This window comes from Oncorhynchus nerka, unplaced genomic scaffold (genome assembly GCF_034236695.1).
Source record: "Oncorhynchus nerka isolate Pitt River unplaced genomic scaffold, Oner_Uvic_2.0 unplaced_scaffold_1391, whole genome shotgun sequence".
Lineage (NCBI taxonomy): Eukaryota > Metazoa > Chordata > Actinopteri > Salmoniformes > Salmonidae > Oncorhynchus > Oncorhynchus nerka.
Genome location: NW_027039930.1, coordinates 63,625 through 90,300, shown reverse-complemented (window position 1 = coordinate 90,300; position 26,676 = coordinate 63,625). Strand labels below are relative to the sequence as shown.

The following is a 26,676-nucleotide window of genomic DNA, read 5'->3' as shown; positions in this document are numbered from 1 at the left end:
TCTGTAGGATCTCCCCAGTTGGGTTGAGAGGACTTGCTCATCTTTGATTGCACTGGGAAATATAACACATTTTCAGTGTGCCCCCCCTCCCTCTGAGACCTGTTTGACTCCCTGCCTGATGGTATCCAGCCTTGTAGACTGGACCTTGCTGCCTGACATATCCATCCCCAGTACTGTAGACTGGACCTGCTGTCTGTAGCCTGACATATCCATCCCCAGTACTGACTGGAGCCTATCTGCTGCCTGTAGTCCTGACATATCCATCCCTCTGTTCAGTACTGTAGACTATTGTATATCACCTGCTGTCTGTAGCCTGACATATCTACATGGCCAGTACTGTAGACTGGACCTGCTGTCTGTAGCCTGACATATCCATCCCCAGTACTGTAGACTGGACCTGCTGTTGACAGTAGCCTGACATATCCATCCCCAGTACTGTAGACTGGACCTGCTTGTCTGTAGCCTGACATATCCATCCCCAGTACTGTAGACTGGACCTGCTGTCTGTAGCCTGACATATCCATCCCCAGTACTGTTACCTGGACCTGCTGCCTGTAGCCTGACATATCCATCCCCAGTACTGTAGACTGGACCTGCTGTCTGTAGCTGACATATGACTTATATTATTTTGTAGCTTCATCCCCAGTACTGTAGACTGGACCTGCTGCCTGTAGCCTGACATATCCATCCCCAGTACTGTAGACTGGACCTGCTGCCTGTAGCCTGACATATCCATCCCCAGTACTGTAGACTGGACCTGCTGTCTGTAGCCTGACATATCCATCCCCAGTACTGTTGACTGGACCTGCTGCCTGTAGCCTGACATATCCATCCCCAGTACTGTAGACTGGACCTGCTGTCTGTAGCCTGACATATCCATCCCCAGTACTGTAGACTGGACCTGCTGTCTGTAGCCTGACATATCCATCCCCAGTACTGTAGACTGGACCTGCTGTCTGTAGCCTGACATATCCATCCCCAGTACTGTAGACTGGACCTGCTGTCTGTAGCCTGACATATCCATCCCCAGTACTGTAGACTGGACCTGCTGTCTGTAGCCTGACATATCCATCCCCAGTACTGTAGACTGGACCTGCTGCCTGTAGCCTGACATATCCATCCCCAGTACTGTAGACTGGACCTGCTGTCTGTAGCCTGACATATCCATCCCCAGTACTGTAGACTGGACCTGCTGTCTGTAGCCTGACATATCCATCCCCAGTACTGTAGACTGGACCTGCTGTCTGTAGCCTGACATATCCATCCCCAGTACTGTAGACTGGACCTGCTGTCTGTAGCCTGACATATCCATCCCCAGTACTGTAGACTGGACCTGCCATCCCTGTAGCCTGACATATCCATCCCCAGTACTGTAGACTGGACCTGCTGTCTGTAGCCTGACATATCCATCCCCAGTACTGTAGACTGGACTGCTGTCTGTACCTGCTATCCATCCCCAGTACTGTAGCCTGACATATCCATCCCCAGTACTGTAGACTGGACCTGCTGTCTGTAGCCTGACATATCCATCCCCAGTACTGTAGACTGGACCTGCTGTCTGTAGCCTGACATATCCATCCCCAGTACTGTAGACTGGACCTGCTGTCTGTAGCCTGATATCCATCCCCAGTACTGTAGACTGGACCTGCTGTCTGTAGCCTGACATATCCATCCCCAGTACTGTAGACTGGACCTGCTGTCTGTAGCCTGACATATCCATCCCCAGTACTGTAGACTGGAGACCTGGACATATCCATCCCCAGCTGTCTGTAGCCTGAGCCTGACATATCCATCCCCAGTACTGTAGACTGGACCTGCTGTCTGTAGCCTGACATATCCATCCCCAGTACTGTAGACTGGACCTGCTGTCTGTAGCCTGACATATCCATCCCCAGTACTGTAGACTGGACCTGCTGTCTGTAGCCTGACATATCCATCCCCAGTACTGTAGACTGGACCTGCTGTCTGTAGCCTGATCCCCAGTACTGTAGACTGGACCATCCCCTGTAGTACATATCCATCCCCAGTGTAGACTGGACCTGCTGTCTGTAGCCTGACATATCCATCCCCAGTACTGTAGACTGGACCTGCTGTCTGTAGCCTGACATATCCATCCCCAGTACTGTAGACTGGACCTGCTGTCTGTAGCCTGACATATCCATCCCCAGTACTGTAGACTGGACCTGCTGTCTGTAGCCTGACATATCCATCCCCAGTACTGTAGACTGGACCTGCTGTCTGTAGCCTGACATATCCATCCCCAGTACTGTAGACTGGACCTGCTGCCTGTAGCCTGACATATCCATCCCCAGTACTGTAGACTGGACCTGCTGTCTGTAGCCTGACATATCCATCCCCAGTACTGTAGACTGGACCTGCTGTCTGTAGCCTGACATATCCATCCCCAGTACTGTAGACTGGACCTGCTGTCTGTAGCCTGACATATCCATCCCCAGTACTGTAGACTGGACCTGCTGTCTGTAGCCTGACATATCCATCCCCAGTACTGTGGACTGGACCTGCTGCCTGTAGCCTGACATATCCATCCCCAGTACTGTAGACTGGACCTGCTGCTGTAGCCTGACATATCCATCCCCAGTACTGTAGACTGGACCTGCTGTCTGTAGCCTGACATATCCATCCCCAGTACTGTAGACTGGACCTGCTGTCTGTAGCCTGACATATCCATCCCCAGTACTGTAGACTGGACCTGCTGTCTGTAGCCTGACATATCCATCCCCAGTACTGTAGACTGGACCTGCTGTCTGTAGCCTGACATATCCATCCCCAGTACTGTAGACTGGACCTGCTGTCTGTAGCCTGACATATCCATCCCCAGTACTGTAGACTGGACCTGCTGTCCTGTAGCCTGACATATCCATCCCCAGTACTGTACTGGACCTGCTGTCTGTAGCCTGACATATCCATCCCCAGTACTGTAGACTGGACCTGCTGTCTGTAGCCTGACATATCCATCCCCAGTACTGTAGACTGGACCTGCTGTCTGTAGCCTGACATATCCATCCCCAGTACTGTAGCCTGACATATCCATCCCCAGTACTGTAGACTGGACCTGCTGTCTGTAGCCTGACATATCCATCCCCAGTACTGTAGACTGGACCTGCTGTCTGTAGCCTGACATATCCATCCCCAGTACTGTAGCCTGACATATCCATCCCCAGTACTGTAGACTGGACCTGCTGTCTGTAGCCTGACATATCCATCCCCAGTACTGTAGACTGGACCTGCTGTCTGTAGCCTGACATATCCATCCCCAGTACTGTAGACTGGACCTGCTGTCTGTAGCCTGACATATCCATCCCCAGTACTGTAGACTGGACCTGCTGTCTGTAGCCTGACATATCCATCCCCAGTACTGTAGACTGGACCTGCTGTCTGTAGCCTGACATATCCATCCCCAGTACTGTAGACTGGACCTGAGCCTGACATATCCATCCCCAGTACTGTAGACTGGACCTGCTGTAGCCTGACATATCCATCCCCAGTACTGTAGACTGGACCTGCTGCCTGTAGCCTGACATATCCATCCCCAGTACTGTAGACTGGACCTGCTGTCTGACTCCATCCCCAGTACTGTAGACTGGACCTGCTGCCTGTAGCCTGACATATCCATCCCCAGTACTGTAGACTGGACTGGACCTGCTGCCTGTAGCCTGACATATCCATCCCCAGTACTGTAGACTGGACCTGCTGCCTGTAGCCTGACATATCCATCCCCAGTACTGTAGACTGGAGCTGGACCTGCTGTCTGTAGCCTGACATATCCATCCCCAGTACTGTAGACTGGACCTGCTGCCTGTAGCCTGACATATCCATCCCCAGTACTGTAGACTGGACCTGCTGTCTGTAGCCTGACATATCCATCCCCAGTACTGTAGACTGGACCTGCTGCCTGTAGCCTGACATATCCATCCCCAGTACTGTAGACTGGACCTGCTGTCTGTAGCCTGACATATCCATCCCCAGTACTGTCCATCCCCAGTACTGTAGACTGGACCTGCTGTCTGTAGCCTGACATATCCATCCCCAGTACTGTAGACTGGACCTGCTGTCTGTAGCCTGACATATCCATCCCCAGTACTGTGGACTGGACCTGCTGCCTGTAGCCTGACATATCCATATCCCCAGTACTGTCCCCAGACTGGACCTGCTGCCTGTAGCCTGACATATCCATCCCCAGTACTGTAGACTGGACCTGCTGCCTGTAGCCGGACATATCCATCCCCAGTACTGTAGACTGGACCTGCTGCCTGTAGCCTGACATATCCATCCCCAGTACTGTAGACTGGACCTGCTGCCTGTAGCCTGACATATCCATCCCCAGTACTGTACATTTACATTTACATTTAAGTCATTTAGCAGACGCTCTTATCCAGAGCGACTTACAAATTGGTGCTTTCACCTTATGACATCCAGTGGAACAGCCACTTTACAATAGTGCATCTAGGTCTTTTAAGGGGGGGGGGAGAAGGATTACTTTATCCTATCCTAGGTATTCCTTAAAGAGGTGGGGTTTCAGGTGTCTCCGGAAGGTGGTGATTGACTCCGCTGTCCTGGCGTCGTGAGGGAGTTTGTTCCACCATTGGGGGGCCAGAGCAGCGAACAGTTTTGACTGGGCTGAGCGGGAACTGTACTTCCTCAGTGGTAGGGAGGCGAGCAGGCCAGAGGTGGATGAACGCAGTGCCCTTGTTTGGGTGTAGGGCCTGATCAGAGCCTGGAGGTAGTGAGGTGCCGTTCCCCTCACAGCTCCGTAGGCAAGCACCATGGTCTTGTAGACTGGACCTGCTGCCTGTAGCCTGACATATCCATCCCCAGTACTGCAGACTGGAGCTGGACCTGCTGCCTGTAGCCTGACATATCCATCCCCAGTACTGTAGACTGGACCTGCTGTCTGTAGCCTGACATATCCATCCCCAGTACTGTAGACTGGACCTGCTGTCTGTAGCCTGACATATCCATCCCCAGTACTGTAGACTGGACCTGCTGCCTGTAGCCTGACATATCCATCCCCAATACTGTAGACTGGACCTGCTGTCTGTAGCCTGACATATCCATCCCCAGTACTGTAGACTGGACCTGCAGCCTGTAGCCTGACATATCCATCCCCAGTACTGTAGACTGGACCTGCTGCCTGTAGCCTGACATATCCATCCCCAGTACTGTAGACTGGACCTGCTGTCTGTAGCCTGACATATCCATCCCCAGTACTGTAGACTGGACCTGCTGCCTGTAGCCTGACATATCCATCCCCAGTACTGTAGACTGGACCTCTTGCCTGTAGCCTGACATATCCATTCCCCAGTACTATAGACTGCAGCTAGACCTGCTGCCTGTAGCCTGACATATCCATCCCCAGTACTGTAGACTGGACCTGCTGCCTGTAGCCTGACATATCCATTCCCAGTACTGTAGACTGGACCTGCTGCCTGTAGCCTGACATATCCATTCCCAGTACTGTAGACTGGAGCTGGGCCTGCTGCCTGTAGCCTGACATATCCATTCCCAGTACTGTAGACTGGAGCTGGGCCTGCTGCCTGTAGCCTGACATATCCATTCCCAGTACTGTAGACTGGAGCTGGGCCTGCTGCCTGTAGCCTGACATATCCATTCCCAGTACTGTAGACTGGAGCTGGGCCTGCTGCCTGTAGCCTGACATATCCATCCCCAGTACTGTAGACTGGACCTGCTGCCTGTAGCCTGACATATCCATCCCCAGTACTGTAGACTGGAGCTGGGCCTGCTGCCTGTAGCCTGCTGCCTGTAGCCTGACATATAAATCCCCAGTACTGTAGACTGGGCCTGCTGCCTGTGGCCTGCTGCCTGTAGCCTGACATATCCATCCACAGTACTGTAGACTGGACCTGCTGCCTGTAGCCTGACATATCCATCCCCAGTACTGTAGACTGGACCTGCTGCCTGTGGCCTGACATATCCATCCCCAGTACTGTAGACTGGACCTGATGTCTGTGGCCTGACATATCCATCCCCAGTACTGTAGACTGGACCTGCTGCCTGTAGCCTGACATATCCATCCCCAGTACTGTAGACTGGACCTGCTGCCTGTGGCCTGACATATCCATCCCCAGTACTGTAGACTGGACCTGATGTCTGTGGCCTGACATATCCATCCCCAGTACTGTAGACTGGACCTGCTGCCTGTAGCCTGACATATCCATCCCCAGTACTGTAGACTGGACCTGCTGCCTGTGGCCTGACATATCCATCCCCAGTACTGTAGACTGGACCTGCTGCCTGTGGCCTGACTGGACTACACTTGTTAGTAAACAGCCTCGTGAATACCAGGGTGTGCTTCTCAAATGGCACCCTATTCCCTTTATAGTGCACTACTTCCTGTAACAAGTACTGCGCTGTATAGGGAATAGGGTGCCATTTGGCACAGAGCCAGACAGTTAATGAAATGTCATCAGGTCTTTAGCTGCAGCAAATCTCTTTCAACAAAATACTTTCCATTTGACCGGCCACATGAAGACACACCACAACTATCCAGCCCTGTTTGTGTGTTTTACAAGGTTGGGGAATCAAACATGTGCAATCAAATACCTTTTGATCTTTTCAATCAAAGTGAAGACATGTGTGTTGCCACGACCCTGCACCCCAACTCCCTCTGAGTCCTCATAATGATAGATGGGTTGCATCTAGCCAATTAGATAAGTAGGAAGTGAGTGCGTAGTACAGTTCACGTCCTGTATTCTGAATAAATTAAGTCAGGGCTTTATTTGGCTCATTTGGGCAAAACCTGGTCATTACCGCCTCAGCCATGGTCACAGACAGTCCTCTGGGTCTGTAGTCTGACGGAGGCTGAATAGCAGCACTAGTTATTAGCATGCCTAACAAATGTTTTATCCCCTAGCCCACTCTGCCCTTGCCTTTCATTTCATCTGAAAACGGCTTCAATATTCAGTTAACGACTTGGAACACTAATTGAATTGAGGTTACAAAAGGGCCTCCGAAAAGAAGGAAACCTCCAGTAATTGGATGTTCCGGGCGTTTTTGAGTTCTGATTAATTTGCCTCTGTCTCTCTTTCTCTCTCTCTTTGTCTGTCTGTAGTGTATGTGTGTGTCAGACACTGTGATCTAAGCTGAGGTAGGTGGGACCATGGTAGAGAGCAGCAGAGCCTGTCCCTCTCCCTTCGCTGCAGCTCAACACACTGATCTCAACAGTCAGTCAGGGACCACAGAGAGAGAGAGACAGGTCACACTCTGATGCTCCTCAGACCGTCTGAGGTCATTCGTGTGTTGATCAAACTGAATTTATACCATGAACACACAAGGAACATGTGTTTCTGTGTGAGTGCTGGTGTGACCGAGCTGGGTTCTACCCTGGGTCTCCCGCCTCTGGGAACTAACACAAGGTTACTCGTCATGCGAGAGCTGCTCCTGGAACCCATTCTGCTAAATTCCACACAGATTAAAGAGCAGCACCAGAGAGGATCTCACTTTAATCTTACGGGAGGAAATAAAGCAAAACAGTCAAGCGCAAGGGCCTTAAATCTACAGAGACCACTGGAGAGAGCTGATCATTATTATTATTATGAGAGAGTCCGCCCGTCAGCTCCTCTTGTCCACATGAGTTTTAAAAGTAGATCCCCTCAGACTGGATCTGTGAATGGGTTCTACTTATAGCTTCACAACCATGTTAATTCACTCTGTAATTACAGGGACTAGGGTTTGCCATCCCATGTTAGCTTTGATGTACCAGCCTGAGTTTACCTGTTAAACATTCTGAACAATCCACTTGTTTGTGGAGATGGGGGAGTGAGGGGAGGAGTGAACGGGAAGGAGGGTTGTTGATTGTTGTTTTGCTCTAACGTTTATCTCTCTCTCTCTCTGAGCTGGCAAAAGGCTTGTCCCGATTTAGGGGAGGCTATGGTCCAAAGCGGATTAACACAGATATACAATACATCAGATGTATGCAGTTGGGCCAGGTTATCTGATAACCTGTTAGTATGGAGTCAGGATTCAGGACAGCAGAGCCACCCGCCACATAACTCTCTCTCCCATGTTCTCTCCTCTCTTTCTTTCTCATGTTCTCTCTCTCCCATGTTCTCTCCTCTCTTTCTCTCTCATGTTCTCTCTCTCTCCCATGTTCTCTCCTCTCTTTCTCTCTCATGTTCTCTCTCTCTCTCCCATGTTCTCTCCTCTCTTTCTCTCTCATGTTCTCTCTCTCTCTCCCATGTTCTCTCCTCTTTCTTTCTCATGTTCTCTCTCTCCCATGTTCTCTCCTCTCTCTCTCTCCCATGTTCTCTCCTCTCTTTCTCTCTCATGTTCTCTCTCTCTCTCCCATGTTCTCTCCTCTCTTTCTCTCTCATGTTCATGTTCTCTCTCTCTCTCCCATGTTCTCTCCTCTCTTTCTCTCTCATGTTCTCTCTCTCTCTCCCATGTTCTCTCCTCTCTTTCTCTCTCATGTTCTCTCTCTCTCTCCCATGTTCTCTCCTCTCTTTCTCTCTCATGTTCTCTCTCTCTCCCATGTTCTCTCCTCTCTTTCTTTCTCATGTTCTCTCTCTCCCATGTTCTCTCTCTCTCATGTTCTCTCTCTCTCTCCCATGTTCTCTCCTCTCTTTCTTCTCATGTACTCTCTCCCCCATGTTCTCTCCTCTCTTTCTCTCTCATGTTCTCTCTCTCTCCCCATGTTCTCTCCTCTCTTTCTTTCTCATGTTCTCTCTCTCCCATGTTCTCTCCTCTCTTTCTCTCTCATGTTCTCTCTCCCATGTTCTCTCCTCTCTTTCTTTCTCATGTTCTCTCTCTCCCATGTTCTCTCCTCTCTTTCTTTCTCATGTTCTCTCTCTCCCATGTTCTCTCCTCTCTTTCTCTCTCATGTTCTCTCTCTCTCCCATGTTCTCTCCTCTCTTTCTCTCTCATGTTCTCTCTCCCATGTTCTCTCCATGTTTCTCTCTCTCTTTCTCTCTCATGTTCTCTCTCTCCCATGTTCTCTCCTCTCTTTCTCTCTCATGTTCTCTCTCTCTTTCATGTTCTCTTCTCTCTCTTTCTCTCTCTTTTCTCTCTCTCCCATGTTCTCTCCTCTCTTTCTCTCTCATGTTCTCTCTCTCCCATGTTCTCTCCTCTCTTTCTTTCTCATGTTCTCTCTCTCCCATGTTCTCTCCTCTCTTTCTCTCATGTTCTCTCTCTCATGTTCTCTCCTTTCTCTCCCATGTTCTCTCCTCTCTTTCTTTCTCATGTTCTCTCTCTCTCCCATGTTCTCTCCTCTCTTTCTCTCTCATGTTCTCTCTCTCCCATGTTCTCTCCTCTCTTTCTTTCTCATGTTCTCTCTCTCTCCCATGTTCTCTCTTTCTCATGTTCTCTCTCTCCCATGTTCTCTCCTCTCTTTCTTTCTCATGTTCTCTCTCTCCCATGTTCTCTCCTCTCTTTCTCTCATGTTCTCTCTCTCATGTTCTCTCCTTTCTCTCCCATGTTCTCTCCTCTCTTTCTTTCTCATGTTCTCTCTCTCTCCCATGTTCTCTCCTCTCTTTCTCTCATATGTTCTCTCCTCTTTCTCTCCCATGTTCTCTCTCCTCATTCTCTCTCATGTTCACTCCCATGTTCTCTCCTCTCTTTCATGTTCACTCTATATCTCCATCTCACTCCATTCTCCCTGTCTCACACACACACACACAGCAGTGTAAACATACTCAGATGAGGACCATATTTATGGTCAGGTGTTTAAAAGCGGTCCCAGCTGTGACTGTCTGCTATTTTAAGCCTCCATCTCTCCAATTTGTCTGCTGCACAGCACGCAACGTACTTTCCAACGTTGTGTAGCGCTGACAACTGTAGCTAAGCATAATTCTTCAGTGACTCGCTTAGTCTGACACTGTTTAATAGCACACAGAGGAAAGCTACGCTGCTTTCTCATTCAACAGTTACCCATGCAGGCAGGGTATTTCAGTAAAAGGGGAGTGTGTTGTCTACTAGCCACCTACTGGTGATAATACAGTTCTCTTGGATAGTGTTCTGTGTGGATACTAAGAATAGGACCAGGGAAGAAGAGGGAACCTGGAAATGCTAGCCTATTTCTTATTGTATTATGACATCTGTAAAAAAACAGTATTGTTGTGGAGAATAGCATGGGGTTGTAGACAGCTGGGGTATTAAGCAATATTACAGTGGATAGAATTATAGGACGAGAGAGGAGCTCAGAGAATTAGGGAAAGTCTCTCCTCCGAGGTACATAACCCTGTTGCCTGGCAACAGGCGGTACTTTGCTGGCAGAGTGGAAGGAGCCGGTGATGTCACAGGAGATTACAATGAAAATGTATTTGCAGCTTCATAAACCCAGCGGAGTAATTACCCCCGCTAGTTGGTTTAGTCGTCCAGATCCATTAAACACGGACGCCTTGTCATCACCTTTCCATCCCACTAAAAGAGCAGCTCACATACAAGGCCACGAGGACCGCTGACAACTCACCTTCTAGGCAGCACCTCTCGGGGATGAGATGGTCTGAGAGAGAGGTTATTATCAAGAAGGAGCATTGCCTTGAACTGAAGTAGCGTTGATACAGAACTTTTCTCACCCAGAGGATTGGAAAGCGAGAAGCCGGCTTGGGGGTCAGGTTGCTGGCGGGTTGTGTCTATTGCAGCTAAGACCGCCCTCAAGCAAAGTTTAAGTAAGATTCTAATTTGTGCTCTGCCTTAATCCCAAACCTACCTTCCCTCTTTGACCATGCTGTGTTTGAAGCTGTGAAGCATGGAGCCTTGAGTCCCAGATTGCATCACTCACCTCATCTGGTGGCCCAGTTCAGGTTGACAGGAGAGACTAGAGACCCTGGCTGCCTTGGTTGGAGAAGCTCCGTAGCTCCAGGCTCCATTGTCAGAGAGATGATACTGAGATCCCCCCTGGCCCTGGCTCCATAACCCTGTACTGGGTTTTGCCCCCCCCTCTCCCTCAGTCAGCCCCCTTTGTTCTGCATGCATGCCTGGGCTCAGGCTCTATACACTAAGCTGGAGATCACAGGCAGAAACACTCCTTTCTTTCCTGTCAAGTGGGAACCAGTCCTTGGCTGCCTTGTCTCCCCACCTCTTCCTGTTTCTGAGCTGGACTAAGGAGATGTAATAAAGCACCTGCTCCAGATGTCACTATAGGGGCAGCACTTCGTCTCCCTGCTGCTGTTGATTTTCCAACGTGACGTCAGATGTCTACTCTAGTCCAACTCCTGTGAACCAGACCTGGGTTCAAATACTTTAGCGGAGCTTGATTGAGTTTGCCTGGTGCAATGGGAACCAATAGAATAGTCCCAAAAGTTTAGAACCCTGCCCATCTGGCTCTCCAGGCATGCTCAAACAAATATTTTGGGGAAAAAAATGTATTTGAAAGCAGGTTTGCTACGGTCCTGCGGTGGAGGAGGCCTTTAAATGCTTGTGGAGCAGTGAGCGGAAGGCTGGAGCCTCTAATGTAACAGTAGGCAGGGAGGGAAACACCTGTTTTCCATTAGCACAGACATTCCTCCTTTATCTGCCTCCATTTTGTGTGTGCTCCAATGTAGGCTAGCTTTTAAGGCTCCAGTGAGTGGTCTGTTCGTTCAGTAGTAACTATGCCTGGCTACATCCTATAGAAATATAACCCCAAGGCTATATGAGTTGTGAAACCTGATCCATTGTTTTTGTAGTGTGTACTTGGTCATTCTGTCTTTGTTTTTTCCCAGATCCCAGCTACTACAGACAGTTTGTGGTACAGCTCGGCTGAGGGTCAAGAGCTGGTCCATGTTCTTCAGAGACTGAGTCATTCTGCCAGGTGTGTATTCAGACTCTCTCCAGTCTCCTCTGATCTCTGAACTCCAGCTTTGTCCTCAGGGCTCTGCTTTGATCCATTCATGTGGGAGGCCAAGGCAGGGTTGTGCGATGAAAGATTCCTTGAGCCCGTTGCGTCTCGAACTGGGGATAGTGGCCCATTGTTGGGCTGCTAGAGGCCTCCCTCTCTCCCTTCCTCAAATGGAAAAACAATCCCTTTGAAGTTGCCAAGCCAGGCTTATGAAGCAGAGCTTTGGACAATATTGGGGTTTGGGGCAAAGTGGCTGTGAAATTCCAAACTTCTCTCCATGTGTGACTGCTGGACTACGTCACCACCTCACTCACCATGGCAACCATGGGGAATTTAGTTTCTTTTGATTCTTAAAGGGGCAATCAGCAGTTGCTACATACATTTGAATATGCCTCATGAGCTTTGTTCTACCCCATCAGAACCCAAAATAAACACTTTACTGTAAAAACACTAGCCTCAAAATTGTTCATTTTGATGTCAATTCTTACAGCAATAGCACTGAATTTGAGTGATTACATTTCTCCTGCCTCAACCGTCAGCTTTTTACTGAACCGGGGGGGGGGGGCTTCATTTCTACTGCTGATTGCCACAGTGTGACAGTCAGGAGAGGACTGGAAGTGCATAGTTTGTCCAACTCTTGAAAGTTGACATAGGACTCTACAGTATTGGGCAAGTCAGTCAACTACTACAAGTAGCCAAATTAAAAATGTGGCCTTTTGAAGATGGGAGAAATGAGAGCAGTGTTTGAAATTAGGCTACAAGAAGTATGTCTATTTTTCAAAGCCTAGTTCAATGGAGTGCTCTGCTGATGGAATTAACAGGAATGAGTTTAACTGGCTCCATGTAATGGTTTAGGGAGGAAAACTGAGGGACACAACAGGTTGGGGAGGAGAAGAGATCTTCACATCTGTCCATTGTCCTCATCTCTTCCCAGGTCCCATGCTGATGTTGCTGTGGTTTCACTGGCAGTGGAGATCCTGACAGGGATTGGATTCTAGAATGTTGATTCATCAGCAACAATGGATTGGCTTCGAGAAGGACCATAATTCACATCAGTGATCAGCAACCTAAACCGTGTCTCCATTATGGTGCCTTGCTCTATAGCTTTATAATAAAACTGGCATCCATTGTGGTTTTGCGTTCCATTCTAATATCACTTTACAATACTTTAGTTTTTTTTTAAAGGATGTACAAACAAAGGACACATTTGCCCCCCATGTAGCCTAAGGACCTGAAAACGAGTCAGTTCCATAAACCACCAAGACAGAGCTGAAATTAAGGTCCATTTTTATTGTTTAGCCATGTCATGACCATGTCTCCAATAAGCACAGCAGGCTACAATAATTAGGGATTCTTCTCACCTCCTTGAACAGCTATCAACTAAAAGACATTAAAAAAAGAAACTGCTGCCCCCCCACAGACCCTTTGGAACAGTTGTGACACTACAAACAGTGCACACTTAAAGCAAGAAAATATTTGGACCATTTCCAATTCTTGGTTTTATACAAAAGCTACACAATGTTACACTTGATCAGAATACAATTCAACTGATTATTAGTGTTCTACACCATATCATTTTAATTGGAGCATTACCACTATAACTTATCACTACGAGAGACTTAAAATGGATACAAATGAGTGCAGAAAAGACAGGAGAGTATAATAACAAGCTATATCAGTACCATTACAGACTGAAGAATCATACAAAATAAAATGTAAAAAAATACAGACCAGGGTTTTAAATTCCATCTTTAGATCCACTCTTCAGCGTCATTCTTTGAGTAACCCACTCCAGGAATTCCTTTAACGCAGTTTTAACTCCCACAAAAGACCAGAACAAAGTTTTACTTCCACTCCACGTGTTCCCATAGGAAACTCAGCTTTCAGTAGTGTGTCAGGCACTTTCTGAGATACTAGCCCACTTTCAAAAACCTCCCAGCAACTTTCCAGCCAAATCACAATGCAGGTTCATTCAGATCAGACGATACACCTGGAGAAGCGGAGAGGAGAGGCACCAGCATTACTATGGGACCACAGAGCATGAAGAGAAGCTAGAAGAGTAGAGTTAGAAACGTCAGCCACAGTAGTAGAAGTCCCAGCATGCACCAGCCTGTCACCGCCAAACACAGCTCCTTACCTAAAAAGTAGTCTATTTACAGGTCAGTATCAAACCAAGCCAACTGATTGCTGTCGCCTGGGGGAAGCCCATCGATCAAGTCTTGGGCGTGGCCCAGGTCGGGCAGCCCGTCGACTGGGTATTCAGGGCCGGGGTGGTGGGCACCCATGTCATGGTCCATCATGGAGTCCATACCCATGGAGTCCTGCCCATATCCCCCAGAGTGGAAGGAGCGATAGCTAGGGTCTGCCAATGGAAGTGATGGAGGGAGCACACACACACACTTGTTAGAGCTTATTAACACAAGCACCACACAGTAGTAGGATCAAAACATCCAATCATAATTCTCAGCCAATCACAGTACCAATCCAGACAAAGCCACTACAAATCCAAACTACTTGGTCTCAAAGCTAATGTGGACAGCTGTGCTGCTGGCCAGTTGCAAGCTTTAGCTAGCTAGCACAGTGGGGCCGGGAGTGTTAGTGTGAGGGGGTTGCTGCTGGAGGAGCCCAGGTGCTGGCTGAGAGCTGGGCTGTTATGTGAGCAGCAGTTTGAGAGCTGCACACCAGGACAAGGCACAATGAGACAGTGCTTACCTTCCTGACGGTAGCCCAGGGCATCTCCCTGAGCGCCGATGTCCAGGCCCAGATCTCCTGTCTAAAGAGAGAAGGACCAAGAGAACAACATCAGGAACGAGGGTCACGTCAGACAGTGATCACTAACAGCCCTGAGGTGTTCTGCCCAGAAGTTGTGTCATGGGCCATGAACACAAGACACTTCCTTAGTAAATACAGAATCCTGGCTCCAGATCCAAGCACATCTAATACTTTAAAGTATGACACTTCACGTAATTTGGCATGTCTCCCAGGCTGCTTCCCAATTGGCACCCTATTCCCTTTATAGTGCACGACTTTTGACCAGGGCCCATAAGCCGCGTGCCATTTGAGACGCAGCAGACAGAAGTGACTGAACAGCAGCGCACCTCGTTCCAGGTCATAGGCTCCGTCCTGAACAGGGAGCTGGTGAGCTCCACAGACAGACGCTTCTTATAGTCCTGGGGCTTGTCTTCAGACATACGGAACAGAACAGCAGCAGCATAGGTGGCTGAGGAGAGAACAAACAGGGTTGAGTCGTCTCACTTAACCATCTATAGAAAGTAATGCACCAACGGCTAGCTAGACAGATCCTTCTGGACAGAGGCCTAAACCATAGATATTCTAGAATTCCCATGACTGACAGACCTGCATAGCTCTAGAATGGCAGCCATTTGCATTTATTTGTGGGCTTAACAATCAAAAGAGTTCTGAGGCGCCAACAGAGCTGGTTGTGGACCGAGGCCTGTTAACTCACCCACGCCCTCGTTTCTGGAGTGAAGCAGCTCTGTGAGGGGGGCGGTGGCGCCCTCAGCCTCGATGGCCTCCGCTGCCTCCTTGTCCTGAGCCAACTCACACAGAACTCCTGCAGCCACACGCTGAATGTTCTCAATTGGAGAATACAACAGCTGCAGCAACAAGAGAGGAGGAAGGTACAGGAGTTGCAAAGATCAGATGACTTATATAAATAAAATAAGCTGTGTAGTTCAAATTGGAAAGAGAAAAATCCAAATTCTGTAGTTGTGAGGAGCAGTACATTTAAGTTGCTTAGAGGTCTTACCTGGACAAAGAGTGGAATGGTGTTGAGTCCTCTGATGACGATTCTGTTGTGGACATCTCTAGCCAAGATGTGCAGAGCTCCAGTACAGCCCTCCACAATCTCCTCCATACGAACTCCCTCCTGTGGTGCAGGACAACCGTTAGTTCAGAGACTACAGAGAGCATTGAGGAAACTGTGCTTATTGGGAGACAGATGCACTGTGTGGAGGTGTATGTTACGCTTGTGTGTCTTACCACAAACTGCTGCTGGGTGCCTCCCATGGAGGTGCGTCTCTGGGTGTCCTGGTGGGCTCTGACCAGCAGCTGCACCAGTCTGGGGATGGCCCCCTGCTCACGCAGAGGGGCATGGTTGGCTGGACACAGAGCCAGGTTACGGATTAGGCCCACAGTGGCCTGGAAGGAAGAGATCACATTTAAACCATTTCATTCATTTAAATAAACAAGTACTCATTTCCAAGTCAGGGAACTCAGTCTACAAATGAAGGTTCTGCTACTAACTTGCACCGATGTGGAAACAAATGTTGATTGGCCCCATCCCATTTTCATAAAACAAACATTACCTTGATGAGGGGCCAGTGGGAGGGGGGATGCAGCAGCTTGACCACCACAGGCAGGCCGTAGTGAAGCCGCACAGCATTCTGGGCCATCTCAGCATCCTGGTGGCGGCTGGTGAGGTGGCGCAGGGCGCAGATGGCCGGCTCAGTGATGTCCTCGCGGTCTCCGGCACGCAGCACGGTACGGACCAGCGCCTCAATCCCCCCAACCTGACACACCATCATCTTGTTCTTGTAGTTGTTGCAGGTGAGGTTGGACAGTATGCCAGCAGCACACGTCACCACGTTGATGTCATCAGAGCCCAGGAGCTGGACCAGGGTCCCCAGCAGACCTTCCATACCCTCCTGTTAGAGGAAAGGAATACACCGGCATGTCTCATCCAGACCAACACAGCTAACCACCAGACAGCCCTACACTGATCGCTTCTTCTCAGAGAGATGCTTACACTAATTCCTCTTCTTCAGGTGGGTTTAACGCTTTACTCTAATGAGCCTTTAGTAAGTCAGCTGAACTGTAAGGGTACGATGAGCTGGGCTGTAGATGAAGTGGGCTCTGACTAGCCACAGCTCCAACACAGAAAGGCAGGAAGGACTACTTTTACCTGCATCACATCTACTTCAGCTAAGGTCGTCTTCTCCATGGAAAAAGGCAGGGAGACAGAAAGAGAGCTCTTATGTAGGAAGAATTCAGGTAGGAAAGGTGTAGGAAAGAGGAACAGAGGTGTGCTAGTGGGGGACGGCTCCTCACCTGTTTGGTGGCAGCGTCTGACAGGTTCCTGAGGGTCCACAGGCAGTTCTGGACTAGTCTCTGACTGGGGTCTGTGAGGTGAAGCCCAAGAGCCTGCATACCACCTGGAGAAACACACAGCCTTTAGCCCAGCTCACTGTGAGTATCAGTGGAGAGCCAACTGAACTAAAGTGAGCAAGAACACACTTTAAAATATGCATTTTTATTTAGATATATCAATAAGGTCCATAAATAAAAAGGTAGTACTTACCAGCCTCTACGATTGCAGGCTTGTTGCTGGAGCAGACAGAGAGCACTTTGAGAACTCTACTGGTAGTCCACAACAGCTTTTCATATGTGTATGTCCTCATGATGTTGACCAGGGCCTGGGGCCCACCGCTGGCCAGGATGATAAGCTGGGGATGGGTAGCATCAAAGATGTTTAAAATACACCAAGATGGATCACAATTAATGCCCTAATTAAGGGACAGAGCGAAGCATCAAAGATGTCTAAAACCAAGAGATCAGTAAATGAAACTGATTTTCATTTCAATTCCTTACCTTGCTCTCTTGGTTGCCGTAGGCAAGAATCTGAAGGCAATCTGTTGTGATGGCGAGGAATTTGACATTTGTCTTGTTGAGCAGGGCCACCATTTTCTGCAGGCCCCCGGCCAGAGACGCACGGCCATCTTGGCACCCTCCTGGTGGAGCAGCAGGTTGTGTAGGGTGGTGATGGCGTAGAACAGCACTGAGTCCACTGGGGACCTGAGGAGACAGTTTTAGGTTGGAAGGTACCAAAGGCTAACTGAACACACAGGAAGGTAACTACATGGCAGAGAAACTAGCTAACTGTACCCCCCATGTTTGAGGGGGCAACAGTTAGAGCAGCATTTCCTCCCCAACTCAGTCCTGGGGACCCCAAGAGAGGGTGCACATTTTGGTTTTTGCCTTAACGACAGCTGATAAAATAATCAAAGCTTTGACGAGTTGGTTATCTGACTCAGCTGTGAAGCGCTAGAGCAACAAAAAAAAAGGGGGGGGGGGCAGTTTGGAATATACTGAGTTAGAGCAAGACGCTGCACACAACCTCTAATCTTGACCACATAATGAACAGTTCATGAGATCAGTGATTCTGTGCAGTTCATCTTAAAACAACTTCCTTAGAAACTCAAGAGACCGGTCAGGTTACAGTCCAGGGGCTGACCGACATACCCAAGCATTTTGACAAGGGCGGGGATGCCCCCGGACTTGAAGATGGCCAGCAGACCCTCTCTGTGGTGGACAGGTTGTGCAGGGTGCCGGCGGTGCAGCGGGCTGTCTCCACATCGTTGGTGTTCTGCATGGTGCGCACGATTGCCGACACCATCTGGGGGGAGCGCATGATGGCGTGGCGGCTAGCCTCCTTCTTGGACAACTGGTGCACCATCACTGCAGCCTTGTTCACCACCACCTGGAGGAATGAAGACAGGAGAAGAGGTCAGGACAGAACTCTATACAACCTAACACCATTAAGTCAGGTGCATTTCTTAGTTGGTTGGGGACCAAAGCGGGCCAGTTGTGGTTAGCTGTATGCACCTGGTCCTCATCGTTGAGTAGTTTGGTCAGCTCAGGGATGGCACGCGTGGCCAGCTCGGCGTCATCCTGATAGTTGATGAGGTTCACCACGGCATGCTTCAGCATCTGAGAGGGCTCAGCCAGCCGCTGCACGTTGGTGGGGTGGGCCCCATCAAACTGGGTGGAGGGGAGCTGCATGCCCTCGTCCAGGGTCTCTGGAAACATGGCCGCACGCACCCTCTGGGCTCTGGTCATGGCATACTGCCCGTCAATGTCTGGAGGAGAGGTTAGGTCAGAGCCACTTCTCTAAGATGGTGGCCAGATTCCTCTAAAGGAGCCAAAGCTGAGGTTTGTCAGTATAATAAAGTACTAACTACTATCCATTAACTTCATACCATGTGACATGTTCAAAATCCCAGTCAAGCATTCCCATGGTATTGTAGTGTATTTTTTTTTTACCTGACACTTGGTCTTGTGTGAAGGACTGAGAGAAGCCCTGCTCCCACTCGTACAGCACCTGGTTATCCACATCCTCCTCCTCTGGGTTGCCCTTCCCACTCAGGGAGGGGGCGGTGGTGGTAGCCCCTGAGTGGATACCAGAGTCCAGGTAGGACTGCTGCTGCCAGTGGCTCACTGCAGCCTTCCGGTCAGGCTCCATGGCCATGTCCAGCTCCATCAGATCAGCTAGACATTAGAAAACAACCAGCGTTAGGTTACTTGGAGGCTGTTCAACCAGAGGGGAAGACCGTTGAATTAAATCAGTGGTAGCCATGTTTAAGTTATTCTAAAAGCTGAATACTTACACTGGGAAGCCATGTTACTTTCAAAACCCACAGCCTGCACAGCTTCCAGATCTGAAAGTAACAGAACAGCAAAGTTCATTCATAGTCGTTTCCACCTCAGCTCATGCCAAAACAAATAGCACAAAGCAACCTTTTCATTGGACCAGCTAAATTCCAGCAGAGGGAAAAAAACAGAATCAGGGCTGCATTACCTAGACATCAAATGAACTGCTAACTTGGTGGCTAAATGTATGAAGCATTAACTTGGCAGCTAAACGAATGGAGGCCAAATAAAAACAGTGGGGAATGGGGGGGGACTTCAAAGAGAGCAACAAAAAAATGACAGTCTTCATTTGAGGATATGCTACCAATCTGTTAAGTACAGTCCTTTGGAGTAATAAACAAGAATACCAAAGAGAGTTCTGTTAGACCCTATATTCTGGGCTCTAGAAGAGGAAATCAAGCTTTATTTATACACCACATTTCAGACACTCAAAATAAAACCTGAAATATTTACTACAAACAAATGTTTAAATAAGACAAACTAACTAAAAAGCACTGTAGGGAATATGGCGCTATCAAAATCCTTTAGCTTCACAAGTGACAGTGATGTAAAAACAAATCTATGAACGTAACATGATCCCTCAGACAGGTCCAATGCAAAACACTAGGGCCATGAGGATACCAGTATCACAATACAAGTATCGTGGCAAGGAAACTAAATAGGAAGCGGATTCAATATTTAGGAAAACAGCCATAATGTTGGAAACAAATGTCACCCAAAGTCAAAAGTATTTTCCAAGCTATAGCACACAATATTTTACGTACTTTTAAGGACTGAAACTTGTGCTTTGTTATTTGAAATTAACATTTTTATTTTGCGACACTGGTATCCTCCCAGCCCAACAAAACACCTTGCTGCAGCATTAGCAGAGATACCATCACAACTGTGTTTTAGTTTATACAAGAAGGTAATGAAATCCATTCAAGTTAGTAATTTCTACTACAGTACCCCCACACACAAAAAAAAACAGGATCTCCCAGTATCACCAGACCCTCTGGTGGGCAAGTTAAAACCCACATGCAGAGCAGTAGCTACACTGACAGAGTCAGATGGGAAAACAGCTTTGCTCACTACCCAATTTGGGTCATTATCAGAACCCAGCAGCAGACAATGAGTAAGTTTCATAAACTGCAGCAAACCAATCAATATCCAAAACCATCCCTGGCAATTGCTTCAATTTAAACTGTAAAGAGCAGTATGAATCACAGATTAGGAGGCTGCACTTTAAGGGGCTATGGTGGGATACTTGTCCTCATACCCATGTTTAATAGTCACTCACAGTTTCTATGGAGATTATTCAGCACATCTGCTTGCAATGCATGCACTAAGAGGCTAGTAGTCAAAACAGCAGACATCTGTGGTGGAGGGAGTCTGACTGGAAACACTACCATATTGCCCTGGGCTAAAGACACTGGGACCTAATAGGCTGTTTCAAGGGACATGGATTCCTAGAGCACCAGAAGAGCGATAGTTCGAGGAACATATATGAATTTGCAAAGGTTGCCCATCTAGGATACAACCGAGCCTACCGACATAATGGTAAACATATGGAAAGCAATTGAGAAATTTAGAGGATATCATAAGCAAAACAAATGAACATTTCCAAGCTGTATAATCTTGAGTTCCCTAACCATATGTCTGTTTAAATAGACAACCGCAAAGTTAAATGGAGGTTAAATGTAGCAACATGTGAACGTGGCTGTCAGAGAAACTACCAGAGAAAGCTTGGTAACTGCTGTATTGTGAGCTGAATTTGAGACCACAATCTCTCCCCCTCAGAGCAATGTACACGGTCAGCAGTCACAACTACTAATTCCTGGTCCACAGTTTGGCCTACTGTGCATACATAGTACCATGGCCAAATTATTTTAGAGCCTTTAGCCATTCAATTGCAGCTAAGATTGTAACTAACCACCAATCAATAAAGATGATTTTAAAGAAAATACATGACAATGTCAAACAAGAACATTATCTCAGCAAACAACTCTTGTTTACTGTATTTGGCTACTACTCGTCATTGACTGTAGTAAAAATCCAAGCAAATAGACTGGAACTCTTGCAACGAATGTAACTGTTTTCTCTGACTTTGACTTGAGACTTGGTTTCTTATTAACTGCGCTAGACATTAAACCAATCATGAATCATACCCTTGCTTTCTGCAACTTTCACAGCATCCGTCTACTGTAAAAGTCTAAGAAAAATACGGCACCAAATTCTAAAACCTCAATTTCATTCTCAGAAACAATGAATTCACAGAGGTATGTGTCATACCTTGTTCAAGACCGAAGTTTCGATAACGTACTGTGATTTAGCAAGCCACCAACCCTCCGGGAAAGTATGCAAATGTTAGTGGGTAGATGAATCACGGCAATATCCGTGGCAACGTTATTGTATCGTCAATATTTTGTATGCTAACAAACAAGATACGTTACAATGTCCAAGGAAAATACATTATGCACGTTTCTTCCAAATATCAAGATGAGATGATCCCGATTAAACAACGTTGGGTTCTGTAAGGGGTATTTCCGGAGTAGTTCCGCTGTGTTTCACTAGAAATTGGTGGCAAGAGCAGAAAAATCTTCCACCAGCGAGCTAGCTCCCCACCCCCACATACAACCAAGTCCACTTCAGTCTACCCGAATTTCCGATGAGCAACAACGACTCAAATTTCAGTCAAGCTCCTCCTCAACTTCCTCTCAAATCACAACCGCTAAGGAATTTGTCGGTCTTTGTTTAACTTGACGTCCAGTAAAACAGTTTTACCCAGTTGCTAAAACAAAACTTGATGTATTGACAGCTATCACGTTTGACGAAATTAAACAATATTAGTTGACTTTGATAATGTTAGCTAACAAATCCACTTAGTTACAATGGGCATCTTACATGGAAATGATGTTACTTTATTTACAATAAAATCAGTTGATGAATTTAAAGTTACTGTTGGACGTGGGATAGTGTTTGCGCTATTGCCATCCATTTCGACGTAGCTAGTGACACTAGCAAAAATGGAACCTCTTACTATTATCTAGTTAGCCAGCCAACGTTAGCTGCTTGATTGAAAAATTCTCCCCATCATTAGTCTTAACTAGCTTGCTAACGTTACTTAAATGTCTCCCAGTTCAAGCCAATTGAAAAGTAACAGGGCAAAACGTTCCAGTCAGCTGTATCAATAGTTGCTAACTAGACAGTTGTTTCTCACGACCACTAACATGAGTCAAAGCGCCGGAATGTTGACCTAGCTAGCAAATCACCTCGTTTTCGGCAGCTAGCAAACGCTAGCTAGCGGGGAGTGTCCGGGCCATGGCGCAGCCTGCTACCACCATGGCTAGCTGGCTAAAAATGAATTCAATTCGTTTCTGATAAAACTGTACTTGTGAATTCCAATTAATTCTGTACGACTCCAGTTGTCGTGATCACGACGCGCTGATATTCAGATTGCTTGCCACCGCCTTTGGACTGCGGGAAACATTTACCTACAAACTAGCTAACTTAGCTAGCTACCAACCAAATACAACGCATACATTCGATGTCAAATCCAAATAAAATATATATATAAAAAATTACGAAGATGCCTACCCTTGTCAAAAGCCACAAATCGGTCTCCTCGCGTTTAGGTGGATAAAACCAACGCCTCGTAGGGAGAAAAAAAATAAAAAAATACGTTAAAATTACAATCACAAGCGAGTCCTTCGACTAGCCCCTCAGCAGTCAAGGAACAACTTGGTTACTGCTGTTGAATCATTGGGTTTAAGATGGCGTCGCACTGTAATAGACCGAATTACAATTATGTGGCAACTCTATCCTTCCGCATGTAGGAATAAAATAGATACCATATGGTCTTTATCAAATTATCAAAGTGAAGTCCGTTATATATATATATATGTGTATATTAGAAACAATCTTAAAACAACTTCATACAACTATAATGTATTGTATTTCATAAAAGGAAAGAACAAATCCTGATCATAAAATCGGCGTATGAATCCAGATGGTATGAAGTTCCGGCAGTGTACCTTTTCCATAAATTAGGATGAAGACCAGGAATGCATCTATGGATTGGACTGAAAAAATCTTCAATGGACATCACATAATTATAAAAAAAATTGCAGTACTTCGGTTCGGAATCCTAAAACGGACAGCTTATTGTTTCAACTGAATTTACTAAAGAGACATTCACAATGGTATACTGAAAACGTTCTCAGAGGAATTTAGTTCTACTGCATGTCTGAAAATAGCTTATCTCTAGCATAGGCACTGCTCAGAATATACTAAGGGTATTTGGAATGTAGTGTGTGTAGGATCTGTTTATTTTTTTCAAAACGATTCACCTGATTCCATATAATGTTGCGACAGTCATGACTCAAGATACATGATGGTTTTATGATCACATTGATTTATTTTCTATATTTTCCACAACATTGTGTCATGTTTATCTAGTACTGAATACTTCATCATACAAATCAAATTGTATTGGTCACATACACATGGTTAGCAGATCATGCAAGTGTAGCGAAATGCTTGTGCTTCTAGTTCCGACAGTGCAGTAATATCTAACAACTACCTAATACACACAAATCTAAAGGGGTGAATGAGAATGTCTACATATAAATATATATGGATGAGCGATGGCTGAGTGGCATAGTCAAGGTGCTATAGATGGTATAAAATACAGTATATACATATTATATGAGTAATGTAAGATAGTGTGATTAAAGTGGCATTATTTAATGTGGCATTGTTTAAAGTGACTATTGATCCATTTATTAAAGTGGCCAGTGATTGGGTCTCAATGTCGGCAGCAGCCTCTCTGAGTTAGGGATTGCTGTTTAGCAGTCTGATGGCCTTAAGATAGATTTAGTATACCTGAATATCCATTTGTGAATAACATCCTAGAATATTAATATTCCCCACAAGGAAGCTGCAATCAGAAAGATATGTGGCAGTGCAATAAATACTGAACAAAAATATAAACACAACCATTTAAAATATTTTACTTAAGCTGCAATCAGAAACAAATGTGTTACAGTTTATAAAAGGAAACCAGTCAATTAAAATAAACAAATTACGCCCTAATCTATGGATTTCACATGACTGGGCAGGGGCACAGCCATGGGTGGGCCTGGGAGGGCAATAGGTGGCCTTTTATTGTCCCCAGCACAAGGTGCACCTGTGTCATGATCATGCCGTTAAATCAGCTTCTTGATATGTCACACCTGTCAGGTAAATTGAATATTTTGGCAAACGAGAAATGCTCACTAACAGGGATGAGAACAAATTTGTGCACAACGTTTGAGACAAATACGTTTTTTGTGTGTAGGGAACATTTCTGGGATCTTTTATTTCAGCTGAAAAAGGGGTTTAATCATGGATGTTTTACAGGGTTGGTGTCAATTCCATTTCAATGCAATCAATTCTAGTCTAATGTAAAAAATAAAAAAAATAGACTCATTTCTGAAATGATTTTTTTTAAATGGACAATAAAATAAATAAATTAGATTCACACAAGGAATGAGTTGTTAATTGCATGAGAATCTAAAAGTATGTACAGTAACAACTATACCCAACAAGGCACTGCAGTAGACGTTCTTACCAAAACGTTCATGGTCAGGAGGATTCCTGTCCAAAAATAAAGCAGGGTCTCAGTTGACTGGGAACTAAGGTTTGCCAAATGTGACCCAAATGTTATGCCTTTATCAGTACTATATTAAGTGTAGTACTCACCTGACCAAAACACTCTCTCTTATAGATAACCTTCAGGTGACAGTATTATGTGGACACAGAGATTCGTTTCACATCTTTATTTACAATATTGTTTTTAAGGGAATTGTATTGGTGAGAATATATAATGAACACTAGGCCTAGATGTGACATGCCAACGATCGTTTATACAAAAATATTACTAGAATTACATCAGTGATAAATTACATTTGTTCCCAAAAAAATCCTGTAGATTTGTTTTGACCTCAATACGTTCTGATGAACAGTCAGGGTGTAAACATTAAGACATTATATGCAGTACCCAAGTCAATATGCAAGGTCTGAATGGATAACAGTACAGTATTGGAAATGGAGATTCCAAGGCAAAACAATTATATTGAAGGCCCAATGCAGCCATTTTTAAATCAATATCAAATCATTTCTGGGTAACAATTTAAGTACCTTATTGTAATAGATTTCCATTCAAATGGACCAAAACAGCTTTTAGCAAAAAAACATTTCTCAAGCAAGAAATTTGCTAGGACTGTCTGGGAGTGGTCTGAGTGGGGAAGGGAAAACAGAAAACTAGATGTTATTGGCAGAGAGGTTTGGAACTCTCTTTGTTATTGGTCTATTAACTCATTTACCGCATGGTGACTTCACTGGGCCTTAAAGAAAATAATTACATTTAATTTAGAAATAAAACAATTCAAAATACTGTTACTGTGAAACCCACTGATAAATCATAAATAGACAAAGTGCATATAGTATATTTACATTACTATGATAATAAGTGCATAACACACAGATTTTCAGATCCACAATAGGAATCTTCAGAAATGTACATATTTCTGAAAACAGTAGCTCTTCGAGAAAGAAAAAAGAAGAAGGTGCATACTATGATTATTGATCAAATGATCCAATGACAAAAGAGGCAATGTCAAGCCGTCAATTGGTTCTATATGTTTTGTGGGAGTTACTTTGACAAAACACTCATAATGGAGGATAGAATTTCAGATAAATACCACTGACACTAGTCTGATTTGAATTGTTTGTGTTGAAAACTAAGGCGAGGATGTGGGAAAATATTCAGAGTGTAATCTGTGTAAAAAAAAATATACAGGAACATAATAATACTTGTTGGGCAAGATTCAATCATGACCATGTCGCATATTGTGAGAAACGTGCACTATGGGAAAAAATATAACTATTGTTCCTGCACCCTTTCATTTTGTTAAAATTATCTATATTTGTATTACCAGATTATCAGGAGTACTTGAAATGTGCTTTTCAATACTACATGAATACTAAGATATTTCATTTGAATCCCTTCCCACAATAGTTAGATTGTCATTACAGTACATTGGTATAAATCACACACACACGCACGCACACACACACGCACGAACGCACGCACGCACACACACACACACACACACACACACACACACACACACACACACACACACACACACACACACACACACACACACACACACACACACACACACACACACACAGTGCAGATTCATCAGGCCTTTTGCGTGGTTGGGAATCACTACGCTTCATTTTAAGCACACATTCTCCCCGCTGAAGGAAAGAGTCTATGAACCAAAAAATAAACATAGAGACAAGGATTACATGTGCAAAGCCTATTCTCTCCCAATGGGTTCACGTGTACTGGGGAAGTCACAGGTCTCAGTCACTGCCAGGAGGGCTTACGAAAGGCTGGGGTT

General features: G+C 46.1%; 1 protein-coding gene and 1 long non-coding RNA gene across 2 annotated transcripts; one reads left to right on the top strand and one right to left on the bottom strand.

The window, feature by feature from the left end:
- The first annotated feature begins 11,454 nt into the window (after positions 1-11,454).
- Positions 11,455-13,786, top strand: LOC135568791 (uncharacterized). The gene is made up of 2 exons (XR_010462724.1): positions 11,455-11,767; positions 12,729-13,786. It is a non-coding gene; the product is annotated as an uncharacterized LOC135568791 (long non-coding RNA).
- Positions 13,065-22,982, bottom strand: LOC115117213 (catenin beta-1-like). The gene is given in 19 exon segments (XM_065015539.1): positions 13,065-13,784; positions 13,932-14,156; positions 14,507-14,567; positions 14,893-15,014; positions 15,261-15,411; positions 15,564-15,683; positions 15,797-15,955; positions 16,123-16,461; positions 16,719-16,748; positions 16,865-16,968; positions 17,115-17,259; positions 17,405-17,518; positions 17,521-17,608; positions 18,056-18,125; positions 18,128-18,293; positions 18,419-18,672; positions 18,857-19,081; positions 19,201-19,251; positions 22,820-22,982. Coding segments are annotated over 17 exon segments (2,370 nt in total). The 5' UTR covers positions 19,214-19,251; positions 22,820-22,982; the 3' UTR covers positions 13,065-13,784; positions 13,932-13,947.
- Between the last annotated feature and the right edge of the window lie 3,694 nt (positions 22,983-26,676).